We start from the raw sequence: 26,193 nt of genomic DNA, 5'->3' as shown, positions 1-26,193 counted from the left end.
TAATGTGCAATAACTGCAATGCTGCAAAAAGTTTTCAAATGAAATTTTAATTAGCCATTCTGCAGGTGATCAAAATTCTTTCCTTGACCTAAGGCTACCACACCAAAAGAAAATTCATAAAATGGAAATATACATACGCACAAATTTGATATTCTGCTCTCAGCACTTTGTAATACGTAGATTAGGCTTTCTGCTAAAGAAAGAATTAGTGCTCTAGCTGTTCTAGATCATGAGATATCACTTCGACAGTCTAGTGAAGTGACCCAAAAACATGTTTTGAGAAAAGTGAGAAAACGTGCAAAACCCTACTTTATTTACAAATTTACAGCTGTAACAGCTCAGTAGGCACCAGGCATGTAGTCCTGCTGACTCCCAGCTCCGGTGTGCCGCTTTTTGAGGGACTGGCGCAAATTTTGTGATGCTTTGCATTTCTTGGCTGATGCTGTCATTTGACGCCTATATTTCTCGGCCATGAGGGTGCGACTTTGATCGCTCGGATTTAGACATAGTTCTTTCATTATGTCCTTTGAGGCCCTTGCCCTTGCACACAGCGATGTTCCCAGTATGACCCACGTTCAGTTCGGCGTAAAGTTCGCGAACCGACCGCGCGCAGTCGCTCGTCAGATTACGCGACGCGCGATCGGCCGCTGGCGTCAACTTCGTCTGCACGTAGCTCTGGCACGTTTTCGTGTGAAGAGCCCGACGGCTGATGCCCATCAACGAGACAAACGTCATTGAGCGCGGTCTGTCGGTTCTCCGCTGCCTGCATGGCACGCGTAGCCAAAACGTTCACAGCAAAGGGTTTCATTCGTTCAGCACTGTGAACGCGCGGCGAGCTCCACACCGACGCAATCTCTCCACAATTTGCGCACATAAAACGCAGCTTCACAGCGAGTCCATATTCCCGCTCGTCTCGGACGATTTATAAGGCACCACTGCAGATGTTGCAGTTCGCAAATGTTAATAATGTGTTCACGGCACTCAAATCCACAATCGTAAACGTAGTCCCATCAGGCGGGCGAAGTGCATCGTCGGTGCTGTCACCCACACTCGCGTTTCCTCTCCGTCGCTGGAGCGGAAGACAACTCCGATAGCTTTGCTTTGGCTTTCGCTTCCTCCTCCTCCCGCTTGGAGGGTTGCCGGTAGATCGTATCTTGCCGTACGCGAGCGCTGGGTCGAAGGGTCAACGGCTGGCGGACTTGTCACAGTATCCGCAGCAGCCGATGCGGTCGTTAGGCCTGCCGTTGCTGCATCGACGATTTCGGCATCGGTCGCTGAGGTTGTGGCGTCCTGAGCGTTTTGCAGTGTTGAGCAGCGTTTTTTGAAGTTTTCGATGAGTGTCCGTCCCACTTTTTGCGCACCAAACTTGTGCCGCGTTCGAAATTTGCGTTCCGTTTCAGATATCGCGTTGACACTGGGGCAAGATGGCGCATCTCAGTGCGCGGCTCCAAGCGCGGAGCAGACGATGGCCATGCAGTTCCGCCAATCGGGAGGCAAGCTCAAGTCACGTGCACCGAGTGACGAATAGGAGGGCGTTCTAGTACCTTTCTTTGCCGCGCATTTTATAAGTGGCCAATGGCTGAATGGGGCCCGTTCTGGCGGGAATTTGAAGGGAAAAGTCGGCTCTTTCAAATGAGACCAAGATGTCCGCGCTAGCACACGTGGAAGAGCAGGCGCGCGTTTCGGAAAATATGCCGTTTCAGCGCAAGTTCCGCCTGAAATTCAGCTAGTACATGTCGTATAAGGCGTCACTGCGGCTAAAATACTGATGTTATCGGTATGAAATTAACAATATAGATGCAATAATAGCTGTACATTCCAAAAATGCAAGAAAAAAAATAGAGTTTTTTTCGCGATTTTTGGTCGCCACAACCCGTGTCCCCCCTTAACACAGCGTTTCCAGTTTATGTTGCATATTATTGACTGTAGGTTGGCCCGGCAGAACAAGCGTCGGAGATCTGAACGGCCTTCAAGTGCAAATGTAGAGTGCGTTTGGAAGGGTGAAGCCACATTAACATCAACATCATTTCGACTTCATGCCAGGACTCTCACCATGCTGAAGCTCGGACAAAAACTAGGTGCTCAGCATAGAAGAAAAATTTGACGCCATTCCTCCTATCGAACGTCACACAAAGGTGTTGGCACTGGCACATGAGAGGGAGCTATCGTTGACTACGGTGCGTGGCATTTGGAATGCGAAGGACAGTAAACACGAAGGAGAGCCAGCTCCGACAGTAAAAAGCAGGCACCGTCTACACTGTTTCAGTGTCAGGTGCGGTGCGATTTGCCGCATGTCAAAGAATCCGAGATCTGGAAGGTAATGGCAAGATTGCGCAACGTCGGGGAGGGCTTGCTGCAACAAAGATGGCTACGCAGGTGTACTTGGCACTCTTTTTGGACTGAAACAAAATGAAACACTCGCTTGCGTGGCATGTGGCACTGTGCGAGTCTCTACACCAAATATTTATTAAACCTCAATACAGTGAAACCTCAGTGGTACGATATGGCTAGTAGGAATTTCTGGGTGATACGAATTAGTACAATTCCCTGACCGAAGCACGCTGTGTACTGTGAGCAACAGTTTCAATGTCCAGAACGCTCCCCGGCACCAGTTTGGGTGATACGAATGAAAGAGCCACGACGGCCGCGACCACTGGCAGCAAAGTGGCGAGGCTGTGCTGAGCTCGCTGAGGTGGGTCTGCAGGCGAACCGTTTCGATGTTAGCAGGGCGGGTCCGGCAGAAGGCAGCCGATAACACAGTGGCAACTGTGCGCACTGTACGGAGTGGAAACGGTCGGGCACTGGCAGTCTTTCCGACATCTCACCGCTAGTGAGGCTCGCACTGCTGAATCTTTAAACCTTAAATTAACAGAATTTGCAATTTAACGAAGCTTTTAACTACGAGAACAACCTTCGTTATATCAAGGTGTGACTATAACAGACATTCGATTTGGTGATATTCAAGTACTCGGACACCCCTAAATTGAACCATTCTGTAATCTGCATTTCAATCCAAGTATACAAGCATGGGCACGCTCCCAAAGGTAGTCGACAGTTCAACATGAACCATCTAACAAGGCACTGCAAAATGAAAGATTCGTGCGGTGCTCAGGTAGACCACACAAGGAAACAAGCGCACACACCCCTTGCTCCTCCAGATGAACGCTGTTTTGCGACCGTGCACTTGTGGCAGTTCCACGTTCCCCGTGGTAGCCTGCGCAATGGCGGTCGTGTGCATTCTAGGTGGTAGGCCAGCGGGCAGGAATCGCAGCAGATAAGTGTGCCGCCCTTGCCGCAAGCGTCGCACGAATCATCGTTGCCATCAGACGAGGATTCAGCTCTGCGGACAAACACAGAAGCAAGTTGAGATAAAGCATTCTATAAAACTCGTTGGTAAAGACTTGTCTGATCAGTTAGAGTATCTTAAATGACTGCAGTCCCAGACCAAGTAAAAAGTTAGCTGACATTTCAGTTCCTTGTTCACAGCAGAGATGGTAGGTCTCAGTTTAAATATGCAGCTTATTACGTAATGAGTAAAAATCCTTGTTGCAGGAAGCTCATCAAGGAAACCACTACATTCCTCATGAAGGTTGCCCATGTGGTGTGCAAGAGCTTCTTTAAAATCAAGATTACGTGCCCCGTAACAGAGACGCAGCATGCAGCAATAAATAGGTAATTTTTAAACACCAAACAGAAACTTGTCTCAAGCGTAAATAAACCAAAGCGAACGAGGGGGGGGGGAGAAGAAAAACTACTGCCATCGTACTTTTGACACAAGTGCTGCTGCAGAGCCAGAAAATCATCCATACTGACCCAGTGCATTTCTTCACTCTAATTTATGCATAGCTGGCAACGTGATGCGGATAAAGCAACTTATCATGCTTTCTGTGTACATTACAAAAAAGCAATTTGCGGTACATGATGGCAAGAACACGGAATGCGCTACAGAATTACCATATTTATTCAAATCTAGGCCGATAGTTTTTTTCTTTTTTCGGGTAATAATATACAGTCGAACCCGACTATATCGAACCCGTTTACATCGAATTATTCTATATATATCGAACAATTTCTGGTCACGGTATAGTTACAATGAGTATATATAGCAAAAATTACGCCTACATCGAACAAATATTGCAGTGACTCCCGATATATCGAACGTCAAGCGGCGGAAAAGTGCCCCAAGAAGTTTGCTTTCCCTCGCGGTAGCGGCGAAACCCGGCGGCGCGGCTCCATCCAACCGCTCTCCCTACCGTGACCGCGCTGCCTCGGGCTGTTCGGGCGAGCTGTCGACGCTCCCCCTGTCGCGCATAGTGAAGTCTATTATCCTCCCTCTTTCTCTATCATCTTTCACTTCCCCCTCCCTCTCCCCTGACGACGCTTCGCCGTGCTCCCTCACGGGTTGCAGAATCAAGCGTCCTTTCTTTCTTTAGATCACTATCTATCGACACTCCCCAGCATAAAATGATCCTGGCCCGCCTACAGCGCTTGCTCAGACAGCCAATCAGAGGCTCTTGTGCGCTCTTCGTGCAAGATGGCGAAAGTGCGAGTTATCTGGCTGCTTCTCTGGTTTATCGTGTTTGCGCCTTGTGGGCCTTCTCCCGCAGTGTTGCCGTGATGAAGCGGCAGAATTCGCCTTTCGTCGTGAAGATCGAAATCATAAATCGCGTCGAACGCGATATCCCCGCAGCGTGCAAGATTCCGAGGAGCACTCTCAGCACGATTAGGGCTAAAGTGACCAGGCTCGCAACCCGGTGCCCATGGAGCCCGACGCGTACGCACGGCCGTGTACGAGGCGTTCTTCATACGTGCCGGTTTCCGCGTGCTCGGTGATGACTGTAAATTCTGATGAATGCTACGAAGCCGTTGCCGGTGTTGCCGAAGTTTGGAGCGAGCTGTCAAAATTTCCGGGACATTCGAATCAACGGTGGACGAGTTTGTGAGTGCAGATGATGGTGTCGAGACGACGGTAGATCCCGAAACGAAGACTACATCGCCGACATCGTACCGAGCAGAAATGAAAGTAGGCACGTTGAGGAAAGCAACTACAGTCCTTTGCCCACATCCTCCGAAGTGATTGGTGCACTCGCATTAGTCCGGTGCTTCTGCGCGAATGCGGAAGGTTGCGGCCTCAGCTGCTCGGACTCCTTAGACAACGTGGGGAAGTGCGTGCGTCGCAGGCAGCGAAATTGCCCAAGCAGAAGAAAATGCAGGACTAATTTATGCGAAACTAAGCTAGTTTCGTCAATAAAGTGATTTTATAAATGGGATGTGCTTTTATGACATCCAATTATTTAGCAGGCTTATATCGAATTATGCTCTATATCGAACTGATAGGAGTTTTTTTGCGAGTTCGATATAGCCGGGTTTGACTGTACCAAACTAAGGTCGGCTTAGATTCGAGGATTTTGAAAAAATGTGGCAGTTTGTAAAAAAGTCAGTATCGCAGCTGCTACTAGCCACGCCTACGAGCGACGTTGCCATATTGACCTATGTTTTATCGGTGTGCGGCGTGGCGTTACCGTAATGACACCAAACATGACAAAAATGACACCATCGATGCTGAAGTCCCGCCCGGCTTGAACGTTGTTGGAGGGGGCAACAGAAGACACCTTTTGCATGTGCCGCAACAAGGAGATGAGAACGATAAGGAAGATAAGCACGTGATAACAGAGAGGAGCTGTTCACCAAGGTCGCGCTGTGTTTCGATGCGTGTGAGCCGTGCCGCACTGTTTGCGCACGCGTGGGCACGCAGACGTGAGCTTGCGCAAGTCCACAAGCATACGAGGCTAGCAGCAATGACTACGTAGAGTGAGCTCGGCATATTCATATTAAATAAATACAGTTTTCATTTTGTGAATGCTGTCCTCAATCTTTTGTTTGGCTTACATTCGAGGTAAGTTTTTACACTTTTTTCTGACTTCGAACATTCGGGGGCCAGCTTAGATTCGAGTAGATACGGTAGGCAGGTGCCGATTTCGTACATTGTGGTTAAACCATATGAAGCAATTGTAAATTGTAACAAAAGATATGGGACATATCTGAACCTACTAAATACCGAACAGCAAGCGGGGTGACACAGTAGTACAACCGCACTCATCACCCAGCTTCCAAAGCACCCTGCCTGCATATAAGACCAAATCAGTGTATCACATACTGGAAGCTGAAGGCACACAAATAATTAAATTTCAATATAACAAAGTTTGTTTATACACAATTTCAATATAATGAAGTTTTACTGTCGTCCCGAAGTAAAACCGAGACAAGAGTGAAAACTTCTGTGGATGCAGATGTTCAAATGGTTGAATTACATTCGGCTGCTTGCGAACGCCCCTTTCATACCACATGCCACGCAGAGAGCGACCACCGAAGCGGAACAGCGTGATGTTCCACAAGTGCTATAAGATCCTATCGCGCCCCACATGCTGTATGCTTTAGGAGCGAGTGAAGGTGTGCGAGGCTGATCAAAGAAAAATGCTGGCTTGATGAGCACCTTCTTTCCAAGCGTGCACGAAGAGACAGGGGGGTCAAGTTGGCGCTTTGCTTTTCTAGTGCAGCTATGGTTGAGCATAGCTGTCAGCAAGGCATACGCAGAACACGCGCCTATCTTAGATGGAATCTGCTGCGTGTGCAAATACCGGATGAGCGGAGACAGTGCAGCATCATGAGCTGTCTTTCCATGCGTTTAGTGCTGGAGGGTGTGTTATCTCAAGTTTCGGAGACACGAAGCGAGAACCATTCGCTCCCCACTACAGGCAGCGAAGTGGACGGACACAAAAGCGTGGCTGGCTTAGCTCAGTGTTGCCGATGTGACGCTATTGTTGGCACGGCATGAAACCATCTTTGGCTGCCAACTCTCAAATTCAATTTTTTTTTCCTCACTCAAACTTGATTTTTCAGGATGCTTGATAATTCAGAAAATTTTGTGCCCCTTGTGCATAAGAAAAATTTATTGGCGGTTGTACTTACTAGCATAAAAGGGTCAAATTTTAATTTAACAAAATTTCTATATGACGAATCAAATTGTCAACTTTAGTTTGCTGAATCAACAGTTATTTGACGTAACATTAAATCCATAAGTTATGCTTTATATCAAGAAGGCATACAAATAATATGCTATTTGACGTAACACTAACTTATATTCTAATATATCAAGAACTTATTCTGTTGAATACATTCTACAAGAAAGGCCAGTTCACTAAGAAATGGTACATTTCTGTGTTGACACTATTTGCACAGTTTCTGTGGCACTGCCCTGCTACATAAGAAATGAAGTAAAGTATCTGTCGCCAATTATTCAGTTTGGGTCTAGCAACAATAATTTTCAATGCACTCGAAACAAATACAATTGCTATTCACAAAATCACAATGAGCCAAGCACCAGTCTTGAAAGCTCATTAGAACAGCACTGAATTGGCTAAAAAGGAATCAGTTATGGCATCTGCTAAAGAAGTAACTCTGCTCCTCAGGCCACTGCAAGCCTTGAAATCGCAAACAGCTTCAAGGTGCCATTTAGCAGCAGCACCAAATGAGCACAAGATGTCAATGCTTTTTTGATCAATAAACCACAAGATTCATTGCTACAGTTTGACGAATAGAGTGGATCTGTTCCTCACTCGCTCTCATTCTCAGCGGCATTGGCCTCTTCTTCCTCATCCTCATCTTCTTCCTCATCGTCTTCCTCGTCCTGGTCGTCGTCCTCTTCTTCCTCAATGTACTTGCGCTTGGCAGGGGAGGCCGGCTTCTCCTTGGGGCGACAGGCAATGCAGTACCAGTCGCCCTTGGGAATCACCTGCACAGACAAGGAGACACATTCACTCGTACCTTGACCACCTGGCGTTCTTGAATGCGCACAACGGCTAAAAACATGCCTGCAAATCTGTGAACTTGTGTAAAAATCTCATGGCACTGAGGGGTCAGGAGGGAACAGCGTGAATTTTTAAAAGCTTGCCTCGAGCCCACACATTTCGAGGGATACATGCATACAATTTGCTTTCAGCAGGAGCATACAAGCAGAAACAAGCTTGGAACAGCAAAGGCTGACATACAACAATGGTTTTAGATCGCAGTGAATTTCCCGGTGTCTTTTCTAGTACCTCCTACGTGGAGGCCACGACCAAGCGTGAGCAGATGATAGTTGGCTTCTTCCGAAAGTACGTACCGTATCTATTCGAATCTAGGCCAATAGCTTTTCCAAATAATTGTATACCAAACTCTAGGGTCAGCTTAGATTCAAGGATTTTGAAGAACATGCCAGTTTGTAATTGAACATGATAAATATGATGCATAGCTAGCGCCATCTACAAAAGTCCGTATTGCAGCCGCTATTAGCCACACTAGTAGCCAACTGAAGCAGACTGAAGCATACAGTTTCCTACAATAATTACAGGAAACTTTATGGACATGAGCAAAACATAGCGACGTTGCTATTTTGACCTGTGTCGTATCGGTGTGCGGTACCTCTATGCGTGTAGTGTGACCCACAGCATGGCCTTATCATAATGGCACTAAACAGTTGATGCCGCTATAGTGCCGCTTTCAAACGAAAAGTTGTGGTAGCTGCAGAGGCATTGTCAAACGTTCAAGCCGGGTGGGACTTGGGCACCATTGAGAAAAACGTTCACAGTTGGAGGGGTCAACGGGTGACGCTTAAACATATGCCACAACGAGGAAATGACAGCGACAAGGAAGATAAGCGTGCGACAACAGAGAAAAGCTGTTTACCAAGATCGCGCACCGTTTCAATACGTGCGAGCCGTGCCGCATCGTATGCGCTTGGGGACACAAGCATCCCTAAGTGCACGTGTGGCGTGGGCTAGCAGCGATAACGTAAGATGAGCCCGGCATGTTCATATTAAATAAATGCCGTTTTCATTTTATGAACGCTTTCCTCACTTTTTTTTGTTCGGCCTACATTCGAGGTACATATTTTACATTTTTTCTGGCTTCGGACATTCAGGGGTCTGCTTAGAATCGGGGCCGGCCTAGATTTGAGCAAATACGATAATCATCATCAAAATTCGACATGAGAGTTTTGCTTACTTCAGCCTGCTTATCAAACTGCGACAACAAATATGCAAAGTAACAGTAGGAAGGACATTGACCCAAACACACTTCTTGATTTATGTAAACTATTGGTCAATAGCAGCCATGTATGGGAATCTGCTATATTACGAAATGAAGTGTACAGAAAAGAGTGAAGAGCAGCCTTCCATTGAAAAGAGCATTTGAGAAAAAGGTGACTGCATTCTGCTTGCGAACTACACACACCCTGCACGACTACAAAATTTGGCTATGTTCATACTAGCGTATGCTATCTGCGGACTATGTTTTTTCAACAAGCTCGAGGGGCATTTCAGGACCCCTTAAAGTAAGGCAGTGTGCTTTCACCAATGAAAGGTTTGAAGACTAATGAGCAAAGCTTTCTCATGAACCTAATGTATGTTTTGTAAAACTACATTAATGAAATCATAAAGAAAGAGCCCAAATTAATACATTCAATAGAATTTGGGAGGTTTGACAGATGCATGTAATAAGTGTGCAAGCATTCTCGCATTCCACACCAAATCGACTATGGCCAAATGCAACAGAAAATTGAATCTGCAACCTCATGTTCAGCAACAAAATGACAGAAGGCCTGCACACATTCCCTTAACTCTAATATGCCACATTGCAGCCCATGCAAGCTGCCCCATAGTGCTAACACTTCTCTTTAGCCAACTTATTCAATTTTTCGTTCATACTTACTCACTTCTTACCTCTTGTTATAACCAGTAGCCCAACATACCTACTCAGCAAGATGGCAACCGCAAAATTGAAAGCAAAGGCACAGAAAGCTTCACTTTAAAAAGTGCCTAGTTTAACCCTTTCGCTGTCGGACCTTTCTGGCCGTGACGCACCCCCAGTGTCGGCTTGGTTTCAGGGAACGAGCATAACAGGGAATGAACATAGCAATTTATTTTTGATTATGATTGGTATACAAATAACATAGTCAATGCAATATGAACATTTCAGTGTTCTGCAGGTTGTTAGTAACCATCATCATCATCAGCAGCCTGATTATAACATCTGTTTAACATCCGAATCTGACGAAGAACTCATCTCTTCCTCGCATGAGACGCTCTCCGAGTCCAAATCCGAGCTCGGCTCGTATTCTGAATCGGAAGAGCCACCGCTCCAATGAGCAGACGAAGGTCCCGCGCCGCTCAGCCATGCGAAAGTAACCGCGCGCAGGGAGGATGCGCTTTCAGTCGCCCGCACAACGGAGATAAATGGAACGTAGTGTGATCAAGAAGACAGAGGGAGATGGAAAAGAGCTAAAACAAAGTTCGAAGGGCTTTACGTTTACTGCTGCAAGTCGGAAGCGAGGGTGCGGCGAGAGAGCGAAAGCAGCAATCGAGTCACTCTTTTAGGAGAGGCAACGGGTGAGTGCGCCTGAACTTGACGCGCCGTAGCAGACACACCAACAGAAGAAAAATAAAAACCTTCAAACCAGTGGAGATGGCAGAACAACCCTTGAACCCATAACCACACGTGCGCGACACATGATCCAGCGAATGCGGAGCCACCGCGCCACTCAGCAAAGAGGGGGGGGAGTGGCAGTCACACCGTACTCTTCAATACATGTACTAACACAGGTCGGGGTGAAAATACGAACTTGTCGAAAGAGTCAACAGATGGCGTGGCCAGTCCAGGAGCGCCAGCTTTGCGCTCAGGTGCGAAATTTTGAACGCACGATAGAGAACGTACCGGTACGTCAGTGACACTGTCGGGGGAAAGCGAGACGACTTACTGGTACGTCCGTGACAACAAAAGGTTTAAGTGCAGCCCACCTCAAGTGGAGGCTTGAGGCAGTAGAGGTGGTGTCCGCGGTCGCAGCCGTCGCAGAGCAGCATGCGTTCCGGGTCCCTCCGCCGCCGGCAGATGCGGCAGTAGGCCTTGAGCACCGACCGGTCCCATGCCACACTGCGCTCCAGCGATGACAGGTGCAGAAACAACTGGGCCACTGATGTGCACCCGCTCACCGACTCCCGCCAGTTCTCCAGTAACGATGGCTTGCTCGGTGGCTCGTCAGGCACGTCTGTTGAGTCGTAACAAATGCCAGAACCAGAAATTAATTTAAAAATTAAATCATAGGATTTTATGTGCTAAACCTACAATCTGATTATGACGCACACCCTAGTAGAGGACTCCAGAAATTTGGACCATTTGCGGTTCTTTAATGTGCACCTAAATCTAAATACAGGAGTGTTTTCACATTTCTCCCTCATCGAAATGTGGTCGTCGTGGCCGGGATTTGATTCTGCCACCTTATGCTTGGCAGCCCAACACCATAGCCTAGCCTGAACAACCACGGCGGGTGGAACCAGAAATTACGCTCTTGTTGGGATCAAGCAAAAAAAATTCCAGATTTGCTCTAAAATGACCAGAACCTTTCTTTTTTCTTTTATCCTTCTTATTAGCCAGTGCTTATATGCCAGTGCTAACTTGGGTAATGTAGGCTGTTCCAACTGTCAAGCGAATGACTATTACCCCCCCCCCTTCATGAAAACTTTCTCCATCTTGCGGATTTCTTAAGAACTGATTTTCCACAACTTGTCTACATTCTATATTCTGGGATTTTATGTGCCAAAACGACGATTTGATTATGAGACATGCCGTGGTGAGGGAGTCCAGATTAATTTTGGCCCCCTGTGGTTCTTTAGTGTGCAACCAATTCACAGTACACGGCCGTTCTTGCATTTCACCCCTATCGAAATGCAGCCGCCACGGCCGGGACTTGATCAGTAGCGCGACACCATAGCCACTATGCCATCACGGCAGGTTACAAAACGTGGAGAGCTGGTACTAGTTCATGGCTAATAACAGCACACTGAAAACTAAGACAAAGGAAGGCGTAGACACAACTTGGGCATTGTGTATGCGCCTTCCTTCTTGGTTTTCAGTGCGCTGCCATTATTATTCATGGTACAAGGTGCCTGGTAGTTTTCACGGGAGCATAAATAGACTTGCAGACAACAAAAATGTTAGAACAGCCTAATGCACATTTTGTTACTGTTGACTTTATTGCTGCCTGCGGCCACAGACCTTGCATAAGATTAACATGTAGCCCATACAAATTATTTATAGTCGTTTTGACCATGAATGCATGTGCATGATCTTACCCTCTCCGTCTTCCTTTTTCTGTTTCCGGGCAAGCTCCGCGGCTTTCCGTTTTTTCCGCTGTTCTTCAGACTCTCCTGAAATGTCCAGAAAGCAAGAAACGATCAATGCCAGGAAAACAAACACACAGAACACCAGCTAGAAACGGGATGAAATTCTTACCCAGAGGTGGCTGAAGAAACCTTGCCTCGATGCCCATTGAGACGTCAAGCAGCGCTTGTGATAGGACACGCACTTCAGACTCGTAGTCCAAAGTGGATGCAATTTTTACACTGTCGAGAAGAGGCAGAGAATGAACTGCATTAATACTGCGATACAACCACAGCTACGATGGTCTTTTTGATGATGATGATGATGTATAGCGTGTTACTTGAGATACAGGGTCACATGCCTTCAATATATCAAAAACATTCACATTTCTTTGTTGACTTGCAATGACTCGACAGTTGTTTCAAAACATTATAGGAGTACTGATCTCACTATTTGGTTCATGGATTATTATCAAAATGCTTGAAAAATGGCTTTGACATGTTTGTGTAACTGGTATCATATATTATACTGCATTCCAAGTGGATCATGCTCACAGTTCCGTTTGGTCCTTGTCTGTTGCCTCAACTGTTGCCAAGAGAACATCCAGCTTTTCTCTCCATGAGACTCGATCAACCTGTGCAAAAGAAATAAATTTTCACAACTAATACTAACCAACCTGGCGAGTGAAGTTGTACAAGGCTGAACCGTGTGGAACCTCTAAAAGATCTAGTTTAATCCTTTCCCTACTGTGCCCATTGGGCATAGTCAGCCAGCTGTCTATGATTTGAAACGCCGTTTTCGATATCTGCCACGGCGTTCACGGACATAATGTGCCATCGGATGTGACAGAGGAGAAAATTTTTTAGGTTTTATAAGGAGATAGCTATTTCACGAGAGGCAGCGATTTTTGAACGCGCTCTTAAGTTTCGCAATCTTCAAAGTAGAAAGCAAAAATGGCCGCCTCCAAAAGTGGTGCAAGCGCTTCAAAAGATCACATCTCTCTCGATTCCACTGCATCTGTGGCTGATTTTTTCGTTGGGTCGAACAGCAACGAGTCAGAGGATGCTGCCTTTTCATCGGACTTTGAGAGCAACGACGGCGCAATCCAGCCCAGAACAATGGCGGCCGCAGCCCAGCATGCCTAACTGTAGTGCTTGCAGTTAAATTTTTGGAGTAGAACACCTAGTGCCTCTTAGCCAGCAATACATTTTGTATATCTCATAATTTGTTAAATTTTTTCTTCGTAGATACTAGTGTGTCTTAAGCAACTTTGTTTAATTTTATTCCACAAACTTGATACTGGCAACTTATATCTTTATGACATACATCTCGTTAATAAAACCTTTACGTGTGAAAAGTGCATTCATTCTGCTTTTTGTTTATGTATTACATAAAATATTAAGTGCAGTAATTCCTACAGAAAAAATCTGGCGTAACCTACAAAGAACACCTATTTTCCCCATGGTCGGGAAAGCTTTAACATCCAGAAGCTACAGCTCGTTTATAAGGGGGGAAGAGCCCACATAAACATCCATATCCTGCAACATGCATCAACATGCCATACTCTATAAGGAGTCGAAGCATAGGTAGCAAGTCATGATGCACGTAACAAAGCTTAGCAGCCAATGATGGAGAGAAGAAACGTGACAGCTGTACAGAGCAAACCACGGAGGGGATGTCATTGGTCAAAAGCTGCCCATATGCCTCAAGCCTATTCCAGCTCCAGTTGCTCAAAATGGGCTATACATTCAGCCTGTTGTGCACCTTGAGGCGCGCAACAATGCCTCAAGCAAACACCTCTCCCTGTGTGCTCTTGGTACTAGTATGCAGACAAACCACAGTGGTGCATGCAAGGTAATGTTTGACATCAACATTGCCACTAATTACACTAAAACGTCATCAAACCGTACCCGCTTAAACCGTAGTTTCATTTTAAAAGTAGTAAACTCAAATCCCCAACTCAGCGCCCATTGAACATAATGCGTTTTGTATCCGCATAAACCGTACTAGCTTACTGCGTAAGTATCGGTTAAGACGCAGAGTTTCCACTTTCTGTCGCGAAATCACGGCGGTAAGTTGTGCCGGCAGAACGAGCCTCAGAGATCAGAACGGCCTCCAAGCGGAAACGCAGAGGGTGGTGGAAGGGAGCCACATCAGCATCATTTCGGCGCGGTGCCAGCATTGAACAGCGTAGTCAGTGTGTACAAGAATTTTAGTACACTGTAGTGTTGTGGCGTCGTGCAAGCTAGAACAAAAACCGGGTGCTCAGCATAGAAGAAAAATTGGACATTGTGCTGTCAAACATGGCACAAAGTCAGTGCTGGGACACGAGTGAGATCTACCATTGACTACGGTGTATGGCATTTGGAATGCGAAGAAGTTGCGTGGCAATGCTACTGTGACCGCAAAAGTATATTGGCTACGAGGTTTGACTTTTGGCCATCGTTGCGTCTGCTTTTGCCAAAGTGTCGCCTAACGATAGCGATGAGGACGACAAGGAAAGCGACAGCACGGGCAACTCAGACCCAACAGTGGCAGGTGCTGCGCGTTATGGCAGCCTCATGCGGGTGTTTGCCGAGAAGTGGGGGCTGGCGGAACCCTAGCAGAAAGTCTGTCTCGTAGTTTGAGCAAGTTTTAGGCCGCCGACATCGCTGTTAGCCTGCCATGGCATCAACCGAAAATAACATACCTTTATCGCGCAATGTGGATAAATACTGCATACTTTCTGCCCCTTTATCGCACTCTTTCGTAGTTCCATTTCTGACAGGTAAGTGGGCGATCTCATGCTATTTCGTTTAAGCAGTACTACCATTTAGTACTACGGTTTAACAAGATTGCAATGTATTGCCAATCGAAGCAAACAGTACAGAAAAATTCACTTACATCGATTCCCACAGTGCGTGGGATCCACATATCTTTTTCCTTCACATGTAGCCTCACATTACTCAGGTAAGAAACCCATGCCCTCTATTACACCAAGAAACTGAAACACAAGAAGACACATGCCTTGATGATGCCAAGGCTGCCAGTGTACAGCTTCTCTTCCAGGTCAAGCAGGGCTTCTCGGAATCCATACACCTGAGCCAGCCGGGACGGGTAGCCAGCCATAGCCGATGGCTTGGGCCCCGACTGGAGACGCGAGGACTTGCGCACTTCAGCCTCCCCTTCATCCTCCTCGGGCCACACCACCTCTGGATTGAGCTTACGGCCGGGACACCTGGCAAAGTGGGAAATTCATATTCACCTTGCTCCAAAGCATTGTTACTTGTTATGGTTCCACACTGAACAATATGAACAGACAAGCATGAAGAATGCGATTTGCTTTGTGCAAAAGCATACAGGAGAAAGAGAAAAGAGAACAAACCCTTGCGATAGGCACAACAACGCCCAAATTTCTGAACGTATTGTGAATAATTCTTTATGAATTTTACCAGCGCATCCTTTATTACCCTAAGTGGTGCCCAAAGCACGGTGACCATGAAGTGTTTCCAGCTCCTGCAGCCACTTTCCAGTGCCTTCAATACACAAAAGCATGGCATTTGTCATTGACTTTCGTTACTCAGAGCTGTTGCTAGAGTAGAACCTACAGTAGAACCTCGTCCATACGATTAGGAAAAAACCATGAGAAAAATGTACTAACTGGGAAAATGTATGATCCAGAGTAACTAAAAATTTGACAGACTCGACCATTGTTGAGTGCGAAGTGTCGCGTGGATTGTTACTGCACGAGACGTCGACGTGCCTCAAGCTGGTGGTGCTTCAGTGGCCCGAGGCGTGTTTTGTTGTTTTCCTATTGCTTGCTGTTTTAAGAAGGTGACAGGAAACCTAAATGAAATTGAGCTGGTGGGCCACAGCCGATGCCGCCAAAGCGAAATGTAGTGCTCACATCCCGCCACCTGCAGCAAAGAACGGCAGTGCATTTGGCTTGTCACCAGCTAAAAGCGTGCAGTACGCTACCAATGGCACTATGCACCGTGCACTGTAAAACAGGTGAAGATGCTTATCGAGATAGGTTTGGTGGCAATAGCTGTAAATGTGGCGTGCGATGACCTAGGTGGAGATCTGCAGGTACTGGAATAAAAAACTGTGCACGCCTTCATTTTCACATTTGATGGCTGGCTATACATCGTTATCAATCACACACACATTGCTCCTTTTCTTGTGCACATGGGATCTAGGGGTCAAAAAATGTATACAAGTGCAGTCTGCAGTAGGGAACAGTAGTGCATTTCAGTTAGGTTTCAGTTAGATACTTATCGCAACAGTATTGGCGGTGATAGCTGTAAATGCAGCATTTGACGACCCCGGAAAAGATATGCTGGTACCGAAATGAGAACCCGAGTGCACGCCGGCATTTTCACATGAGATCGGCGGGCGAGTACTGCAGTGAAGCTGCTGTGACGGGCAGCTAATACCAGGATGTCTACCAAGTTGACATTTCCAAATTCCCGGAGTTTTTCACGTATTCCCTGAGTGCCTTTTCAAGATTCCCTGAGTGATGCAGAACTATGTTTTATGTCAAGACGGGCTGAAACCATATCGCCTGAGGCTGTCACTCTCCAGTATGCATATGAAAAAAATTTAAAAATGACAATACAATTTGAATACTAAGGAGTAGTGTTTCTGTTATTCAAAAAGAGCATAGAAGGGAGGGGTTAGTAAAATGCAAAGCAAATAAGATGTCGTCGAAAAAAATGGCAAATCGAGTCGGACATTCTCAAATACGAATAAAAAGGTGATGCATACAGAAGCAAATATTTTCGAATATGAGCTATTTCTATCAACTGATAGCAAGCTCAGTGGTATGAGGCCCGAACTTTTGTCACAATTGAGATTCTCTCTCAAGAACTCGTAAGTCAACCCCAACTGTCTTGACATACTCTCGGCCCGCGTACAACGCCTCAGTGTTGTGTTTCACTGCTTTAAAGAGTTTATTTTGGTTTGGATAAGGGACACCTGCATCTCGGCATCGGCCAACACTGTTTTTTGAGCTCAAGCTCCTTCAAAAAGGTGGCAGCACAATTCCTTTCCCATTCATTCCTCAATGCGTAGGTCCTTTCTGTTCTTGTCCTCCTTCCGCCACTTGTTTGCCCCCAGACCATTTGAGGCATCTTCTTGCTCAGTTGCACAGTCCACGTCCGATTTTTCAAACGTGCTAGGAGCCACGAAAACGTCTGAAAAATTGGCCAGTTGGAAAAAATAAATCTATGTCATTTACTGCCCTTAAAGGCTCAAACCGCCACGGGCACATTCGAAAATGCTCTGAAGGGCTATCCGTACACGTATTAGGCATATCGGTGCTCGTACTGCGACAGAAAATATCGGGTGCACGCGTGTGTAATTAAGGAATACTGTGTCCTGTGGAAACAGCCCCTTCCCATGCTTGTTACGCTTCCCTGCAATACTTTCGCGTATGCTTCACCAAGTAACATTTCTGTACAGAGGCAAAGCTGACTTTCGGGAACCAGCATTATGCAACGCACTGTGCTTTTCAATATTCTAAGCCGATCGTGAGGACCACAAAGGCAGAGTCCGTGCCATTGCTGACAGTAGTGAATGCTTTCAATAATAAACATGGCACCCAACGGCAAGAAGCTTCATATCATACGTCAAAGCAGCTAGGCCTAGCGTTGCCGCAGTGGTGGCTACGGCTGTTAGCGGATCGGCGTGCGAGGGCGCCAGTTCGAGGCGGCGAGGTAATCAAAATAGCAGCGGTGGTGGCTTTGATTAATGCCATTTCGGACCTGCGGTCACGACAAAACGTCCAAAAAATCGGACAGCGAAGAGTTCTTGCGTCTGAAATTTCGGACATTCTGTTACATAGACTCTGTGGAGTTGGTGGTGCCGCGAAGCCGTCCAAAATATTGAGAATCCAGAAAGGCAGTCGTTGACGGTACACTGGCAACTCCTCCAGCCGACGACAGGGCGTCAAAGACGATTCATTACGATTCCTGTCTGTTACTCGAGCCAGCATTACCGCGACTTTCAACCCTTTAAAAAAAAATTGCAACCAATTTTCCCTGATACAGGCACAAATTCCCCGAGTTTATACTCAAAATCCCTGAGAATTCCCGTTTTTCCCGGTTGGTAGACACCCTGTAATACTGTTCTCGTCTGTAGGTGCGTCAAGCATTTTCTTGTTTACATAGGATCTAGCGGTCGGAAACCATATCATACGATCGCAGTTTGGCGACGTACTGAACTTTGTTGCCAAAAAAATCATGTTTTCCAGAAACGTATGGACCGGTGAAAAATGAGCGTAACCCTATTGGGTCATTCCTCCACCCGAACTGCAAACGTTGGCACAGGGAAAACATACGTAATCAGAATGTATCAACGAGGTTCTACTGTACTGCATTTCTTTAGGCTTGGCATCTGTGGCCAGTGTGAGCACCCCAAACGAAGCCACAATGAAGGTGTCGATGATGATTACCACAGTGCCACAAGAGGTCTCACCGAAAGTTCCCTGCATTCATGATCATAAATGAATTCAGCATGCATGCATAAGGCATGATCCTGGTTCTTGTATGCGAAGCGTACAGCAGCTAAAGCAAGCACCCGCCATTGTTTAGTCTATTGCTTATGTTGTTCCAGAAGGAATAGCTGCTTGATCTGAAGCAGGACAGAAACAACACAGCACACAATTGGGGCAAACTAGGGACAACATTCACAGATGTCATACTCACTTGGCCACAACTGACTCCAGGTCAGCCTGATCCCTCTTGAGGACAGCCCTGAGCTTGCTCTCCCGGAAACCACGAGGGTTGAGTGCACCGATAAGGGCAGTGAGCTCCTCCTTGTTCCGGCAAAACCACCAGCGGGGCATTGCGCTCCTAGCCACTTCACCATGCACTGTACACGTCACTGCATTACCCGAGCACGTCCCATAGGGATGTGTACTGTTCACCGGTTGCACTGGCGCCATGTCACTAACAACACTGTCCACCTTGTCCAACACCACACTCAGTTCCCGCTTCGGGTCAAGCAGGCCATTCATCATGACGGCCGGCGTCTCGACCGACGAACGCCTGCCTGCTCCCGCTGCCACCCTTGGGTTTGAGTCGCACAGGAGCTTCTGTGCCTTGCCTTCTGCATGCAGGGCCTTCCGCTCGGCAGCGGCTTCCTTGTTTTCCTTGTCGCTGAGTGCCGCACTGTCCCCGCTGTCGCCACGCTTGCGGTTGTTGTGCAGGAGAAACGCCTCCATGAAGGTCACCGAAGGGTGCTTTGGGAGCTCGCAACGGACTAGCGGAGTGCCGCCAGGTATGCAGGCTCCTCTGTGCGGGTCGTTGTCTTCAACGAACAGGCCTGGCAGTGCATTGAACTGCCAGTAGCGTCGGTGGCAGCGGTCCTCACCCAGCGGCTGCAGGGACCAGAAGGACTGAAGCTGCTCAACCTGCTTCCGCAGGGCCTGCTCCTTCCGCTCAAGCTCTTCCCTCCGGCGCTGTTCTTCCTTGCGTTGTTGCGGGGTTTTGAGGGCCTCGGGAATGATGCCATTGACCTTGCCATTTTGCTCGGTCTTCTCTGATGGTTTGTCTGACGTCTTGTCTGTCGCTGCCTTGTCATCAGCATCCCTGCGTGTGAAGTGAGAGTTTGCAAGTTGAGATTAATTCCGCCTATTGCTACAAGGGAAAAGCATAGCAACAAGGCCCACTGAGGCAGGAAGACGCACAGCGCTGTGCACCTTCTTCATGCCACATTTTAGCCTTGTCGTATTCTTGTGCCGCTACCTTGTAGCAAACAACCTATGAGCCCAACGTCCAAAACCTTTTGCAAATCAGTCAATGAACCAAGGCCGCGATCGGGGATCGTTGTTCGGAGTGTGCGCTTGGTTGCGCCGTGTGCTATTCGCTTAGGCCGCGCAGACTTCAGCCGTCAGCCGGGAGCGCGTTTTCAATTAGGCCGCACGCAATTAGCCTCGTGCTGATGTTGCACCGTTCCCGATTTCAACTGGAGCTGTAGCTGCTCCCGTTTCAACTGAAGCCGTATCAACCTCGGCAGCATCTTTGTTTGGCCACTACTTCTGCTGCGATCTCCACGTCCATCAATCGAAGCATTTTCAAACACTGTCAATAACAAACTAATAAGTGGCGTCTGCCAAGGCGCCTATGAGGAAGCCCAGTGAGCGCGCGCAGCTGCGCGTCTTTGTGGATGCAAATCGCCAGTCCTAGTGAGGCGTGGCAGGCACAGAGTGCGGCACCGAAGAGGAGTCAGTGTGGCAAATGCAACGCGCCATCGACGTTGTTGAACTAGCCAAGCCGCTGCGTGCGTATGCCGCTACGTTCTTATGGCATCCTCGGCTCGATCTATGCGTGGCTATAGTGCACAGCAGTTGGGAACGCCCATCGCGCCACTGCTATCTTCAAGAGCGTTGTAGAAAAGCTTGCCGCCTTTCAACAGAGCGCATGTGGTCTGGGGTGGCGGAGTTCGATATATACATTTTACGTCCGACCCCATTCGAAATAAAAAATTTTAAATGCATGCCATGTTCCAGGTCATATAGAAAGTGTTCAATATATAGAGGTTTAACTGTATTTCAATTCTCGTGTACAGGCTAGTTTTACTCATGCACTAGGCTATGCATTGTATATCAGCAGACAGGGACTTACTCATCGGCCCCTTCTGCTTCCTCCTTCTTTCCTTCAGTTGTACCTTCCTTCTGGTTCCTCTTTTTCCTACAATATGATACAGATGCGAATTAGCATCTTACACACACACACACATGCACTGCAACAACAAACATGCATAAACTCTTCCAGATTATCAAGTCTATCCAATGTGTTTCCCTCGCAGGCTATCCTGCAGGTGCATCAGTTGTTGCCTTCACACATCCCCAATTCAGTCAATAGGAGGGAGAAACAGGGTCCATACTTGGGCTCCTCCTGCTGCTTGGCTGACAGCCGGATCTGGCGCAAGTCCTGTTTGAGCTGCTTTAGCTTCATGAGGTTCTCTTCAATGACGCCCCGGAAGGACTCCATCGACAGGAGCTGGTCCACCAACACTCGCAGCAGTTTCACCTTGTCACCTGGGAGGGTGAAAAATGGCGGATTCATTAGGCTCCTGCTATGCATCAGCACTCTGCAAAACCTTGTTAAAATGCACACGTCAACACACAATCCAGCAAAGGTGAAGTCAGTCACGGGAACTTACTGTTTAGCATTGGCTTGCAAATAGACCTTGCAAATGTCCAAATGTGCATGAATAGTGATGTACAATGCACAGGCGCTTCTGATCAGCAGTCAACCGAGGATACAGTTTCACACCGCTCAAATGAAATGCAATACATTGGCCGTAAGCTCGTAGAAAGCACACAGTCTTTAAAAGTGAAACATACCAATCTCCAAGTCGTGAATGCTTCCTTGACTAAGGCGAGCCATGATCTCAGGCTCCTCAGTGGTGAACCACAGCCCAGGATCCTCTTCTTGGGAGTACCAGCCACTGAACACTTTCCGCCCGACATCCAGGGATCCGCTTGAAGCCAAGTGTAGCCGGAGAACCTCGCTCAGCGACAATGCATCCACCGTTACCTTGCTCAGCTTCAAACCTGTAAACAGGCAACAAAACAACACATCGTCACAGTGCCTCGATGGCAAACAAACAGAAGCAAACTTGTGCACAGAAAGGCAGGCCACACACTAATCCAAACAGCAGTGGTAAGCACGGTCATAGGTCAAATTTGATCTCATGGCACAAATTGGTCCAGCGTGTATGCACACGTCACCATGCATTCCAGAGCAATTGCTAGTACTCACAGGGATTCAAGAATCTGCAACACAGTGTGTATTGCATGTGCTTTCAGATTAGAGGCACCGACCGATAATTTAGACTCGACGAGGACTGCCTAAATGCCTGAATAATTGAGAGTCCGGAATATCAGGCTTGCGAGAAACGAAATGACTTAATTCCTAAAGTGGCCAAAAATGATAGCTTGTCTATGCATTACTGCATTGACACCTCCCCATCCGATAGAAGAGTCAACTGCACTGACATTGGAGAGGGTGGAAGGAAACGGTTTGCACAATGCACAAAGGTGACTCTGCAGCAGCTTGTTTTGTTGTTCAAGCATCTTTTTTTTTCTAGGTGCACACGCCCAATTGTCAGATTCAGTAATCTGATAAGAACTGATAATACAGCATGGGAGCACTGTAGTAAGCGGTTTAGTTAGCCATAGAACACATACAAAAATTGACGATGTATCAGCTGCACATTGTTATATCCAGTATGCAGTCTAACATCTTTATAACGAAGACTTGGGGCCTCCGAAATCATTTGTTATAAAGGTCACACAATGCACAGCTCACGTCACGACCAGGACAGAATTATTCCTTTGTCACACAGGTCATTTCTTTGTATAGGAACTCAAATGTGTTGTTAAAATTGATGTCTCTGTAAGAGGGTTGAGTGTATGGAGTTTCTTCCCATAATCCTCGGAGAGTGCACATCTCAATTCAGCCGGTCAAGTCTCGCTCCTGAAGTAACGTACCGTATTTACTCGCATAATGATCGCACTTTTTTGTCAAAAAGATTGACGCAAATTCAGGGGTGCGATTATTACGCGGGTTAAATTTTGCGCGAAAAGAAAACTTTTTTTTTTCACCTCGCATTTGCTGCGAAATGACAACAGGTCAACAAATAGGTGGCTGCTACTTTAACAGTGTGGGGCACCAAAACAAAAATGGCGGCCGGCGGAGCAAGCCGAAAACACTGAACGCGATTTTTTTTTGTTCTCGTGAGCACATCACGTGCATTGCAACAGTTTCTTCCGTATTAATAATGAATAATATCGTTACTATCGGCAAGTTTGTGGCAATAACGTAGCCATGTCCACTTTGAGGGGACAGAAACAGAGATGGGCGCACTTTGCTGCCAGTGACATACAAACCCATGATGGGCACGCTGCGGAAACTGCGGCATTCGTGTTCACTACTATCCTAATACGGCACGCTTCTGCTATAGGTGGGCGACTATCTTAGCTGTGTTACAAGCGGCAGCGTATGAATAGGGCACACTTCTAACGTATCAGTGTAAACGTGGCTACTATCGTTGCTGGTCACGATTTGCTGTGTGCCCACGAGTGCAAACAAGAAGAATCGAATAGCCTTTTTGTTGTTGACCACAACCATTATAAAGCCTATAAATAATAAAGCCAAGGCAAGTTTGGTTGTAGCTTTTTTTTTTTTTCATGGAAGTGCGGAAAGTGATGAAAAAAAAAAATGAAATGGGGCTTAAGGGGGGACACGGCTCTTTGCAGCGAAAAAATCGCGAAAAAATCGATTTTTTGAAAACGAAATTTTCGATATCTACAGCTAATATTCCTTTAATTCACCAAGTTTCGAATCTCGGGGAAGAGTATTTCGTCCGCAATATCAATTTATAACATCACTGTGAGCTGAATTCCGCGCAAAAACAGCCCTTTTTATCGCGGCGCGTAGCTCTTTTTCTACGCGCGCGATCGCAGCCATATTGGTCTCGTTGGAAAGAGGAGCCTTCCTTCTTTAATTTCCCGCCAAAAGTGACTCCGCCGGTACGCCAGGGACGTTGAAATCCGGGGAGGAAAAAAAGCCCGAACGCGCGAACTGATTCGTTGACTAGCGCACGTGACCAAAAACGCGTGCTGTGGTTGGCTGCGCGAGGTTCCCATCGTCTGCTCCACTCCACGATGTCCGATCCACCGGGAAAGTTCGCCACGAGGCATAAGTTCGGCAAAAAGAAGAAGCGATCCGCCTATAACTTTCAAAAGCGCTCCATTCCTTCTGAAAGCATCGAGAGTAGCTCGCCGCCAACCGCAAATGATGCCGAAACCGCGGACGATGCCGAAGTAGGCCTAGCCAGCTCACAAATGAGTGAAATCGTTACGGACAGCGGCTGCGTTCGGCGTGACACTGCAATGTTGCAGCGTGCGGATTTGTTGCAGAGGGAGATGAATGCTCAAAAAAACTTCCGAGTTCTTGCGTCAACACCAGCAACAACGCAGGTGTTGGATTTGCTCACTCGCGCCGACGGCGTTGCAGCCGCGCCAGTCGACGCCGAGGCAGGCTTCGCTTTCCTCAGTAGGACTCTGTGAACGGACTGATGTCGTCAAGTGCAAGGTGTGCGGCGGCAGCGTCGCAGTAGGCAAAAGCGAACGGTAATCTAGCCTCGCCATAAAGATCGTTATCACGGGCGCGTGTTGCGGCGATATCGCGTCGGCATGGAGCTCGACCCGCGTGAACAACCTTGCCGCGCGCGCGATGCAAGCCACCGGGAATCAGCGAACGGCGCTAAACGATGTTTTTGCCGCATTTGGGTGGCCGTGGTCAGAGCGACTACATTCCTGGTGGCTTTTAGCCACTTTCACTGCAAAATAATGCAAAATTATTTCTGTACTTTTGATTAAAAGTGAATGTATTCCTTTTTTCTCGTTTTCTCAAAACACCGACTTTTCACTTGTACACAATGTAGGGTCAGATTTTGGAATTTATGCTTCAAAAATTTTCAATTCTGCTTTAGATCAGACAGTAGCGTAGCCAGAATTCGAACAGTAAAGATTGAATTGCTATAAAATTACTAATGTTTGATATATCAAAGTAGTATTCCTATCATTATGTTCCTTATGTTTTGTAGTACCCAGGCATGTGCAAATACGAATTTCGTAGCGCATTTTCTCCCCCTATTTCTGCAAATTATGAACAATGAATTTCATTTATCTTCAGAACTAAATGGCCTATTGGAAAAATAATTACATATTTGAAATCAGCACAAATGTCTTAACAAGCATGGAAAGTTTCATGAATATTAATGGAAAACATCATGAACATTATTTGAATTACAGTGTCCCCCCTTAAAGAAGCGAAAGTTTCATTCTTGCCTGGTTGGACCCCTATATCATCCTTGATCAATTTAGTATTCAAGCATTTTCTGTAATCACCATGAACATGTCCTGAAATGTTTTTTCTCGTTTTCTCAAAACGACATTTTTGATGGTAGTGTAGTTTTGGAGTGACGATATCTCGGGTTCTACTCATCTTATTGTAATAATTCTTTTTTCGTCAGAAAGGTGGACAAATTGGGAGTGCAGTAGGCCTAAAATGTGAACAAATATCATTACAGAAATTTTGAAAAAGTAATAATTTCTTCAGGGTTACACTAATGCCTTCTGCTTACAAAAGTTTGACATGCTGTAACTTCGGCACTAATCAGTTTAGAACATTCATTCTTGTAGCACTGCAACCTCTGATCATTCAACATCATTTTGATGTGCCAGTCTCCTTCATTAACGGCCAGCATTGTAGAGAGAACTTGCCTCCAAATTAGTCCATACAAAAAAACATGAATTGCTTATATTTTGAAAAGTACTTGTTGCATGGGAAAACCAATTGAATATTTGAAATCAGCATGTCAAAATAAATAAGTGATGGAAGTTTTATCAAATTGTGGCCACAAATAAAAAATGAAAATTTAAGTGGGGTTCCCCCTTTAATTAAGAATGCTTGGTGCGTGCAGACTGCTTGGTATGTCTTGAAGAGTTGTTCGCATAGCATTCGACAGATGGTAAGCGCGATCATCATTAGCTATGCTTGGCACACGATACATTGCTGTGGCAAGTTCAAGGTGCAATCATTACACGGGAAAAGAAAAAAAATTGAATTCTGACGACAAAATACAGGGGTGCGATCATTATGCAAGTAAATATGGTAACCTGCTGCAAACTTCACATGTTTTACAAGTATGTCTACTACGGCTGCAAGGATGACATTTATCGCACTTTAGCTCCGATTTCCTGTTTAAGCATAGTTGACAATTCTGAAACTGTCGAAAACTATTTCATTTGTCATTCGACAGTTTCGAATATTTGCACACACCCACTAAGAGACTCACCGAGCACTTGCTGCTGTTTCAGGGACACAGTTGTCGCAGCTCGCTGTGCCTTGCGAATGGCCTGCAGGGCGCCACGGCCCCTGTCCGTCTCTTCCTCCTCAGGTTCGTCATCCGAACTCTGTTCCCCTGAACATTGCAGTCACATGT

At 46.6% G+C, this 26,193-nt stretch overlaps 1 protein-coding gene across 2 annotated transcripts in view; it reads right to left on the bottom strand.

Moving 5' to 3' along the window:
• Acf (ATP-dependent chromatin assembly factor large subunit) overlaps positions 1–26,193 on the bottom strand; it is a 66,095-nt gene that overhangs the window by 10,827 nt on the left and 29,075 nt on the right. For both annotated transcript variants that reach the window (XM_050180219.3, XM_050180221.3), the window contains 12 exons: positions 26,047–26,172; positions 21,524–21,733; positions 21,061–21,214; positions 20,799–20,864; positions 18,879–19,763; positions 15,199–15,409; positions 12,747–12,826; positions 12,325–12,434; positions 12,165–12,239; positions 10,833–11,080; positions 7,617–7,792; positions 3,144–3,340 (listed from right to left, as the gene is read on the bottom strand). In XM_050180219.3, the coding sequence (XP_050036176.1) occupies positions 3,144–3,340; positions 7,617–7,792; positions 10,833–11,080; positions 12,165–12,239; positions 12,325–12,434; positions 12,747–12,826; positions 15,199–15,409; positions 18,879–19,763; positions 20,799–20,864; positions 21,061–21,214; positions 21,524–21,733; positions 26,047–26,172 (2,538 nt within the window). The remainder of the gene's footprint in view (positions 1–3,143; positions 3,341–7,616; positions 7,793–10,832; positions 11,081–12,164; positions 12,240–12,324; positions 12,435–12,746; positions 12,827–15,198; positions 15,410–18,878; positions 19,764–20,798; positions 20,865–21,060; positions 21,215–21,523; positions 21,734–26,046; positions 26,173–26,193) is intronic.

The sequence above is a fragment of the Dermacentor andersoni genome, chromosome 7 (assembly GCF_023375885.2).
Source record: "Dermacentor andersoni chromosome 7, qqDerAnde1_hic_scaffold, whole genome shotgun sequence".
Lineage (NCBI taxonomy): Eukaryota > Metazoa > Arthropoda > Arachnida > Ixodida > Ixodidae > Dermacentor > Dermacentor andersoni.
The sequence above is the reverse complement of the archived record's forward strand: the minus strand, read 5'-3'. Positions and strand labels throughout refer to the sequence as shown.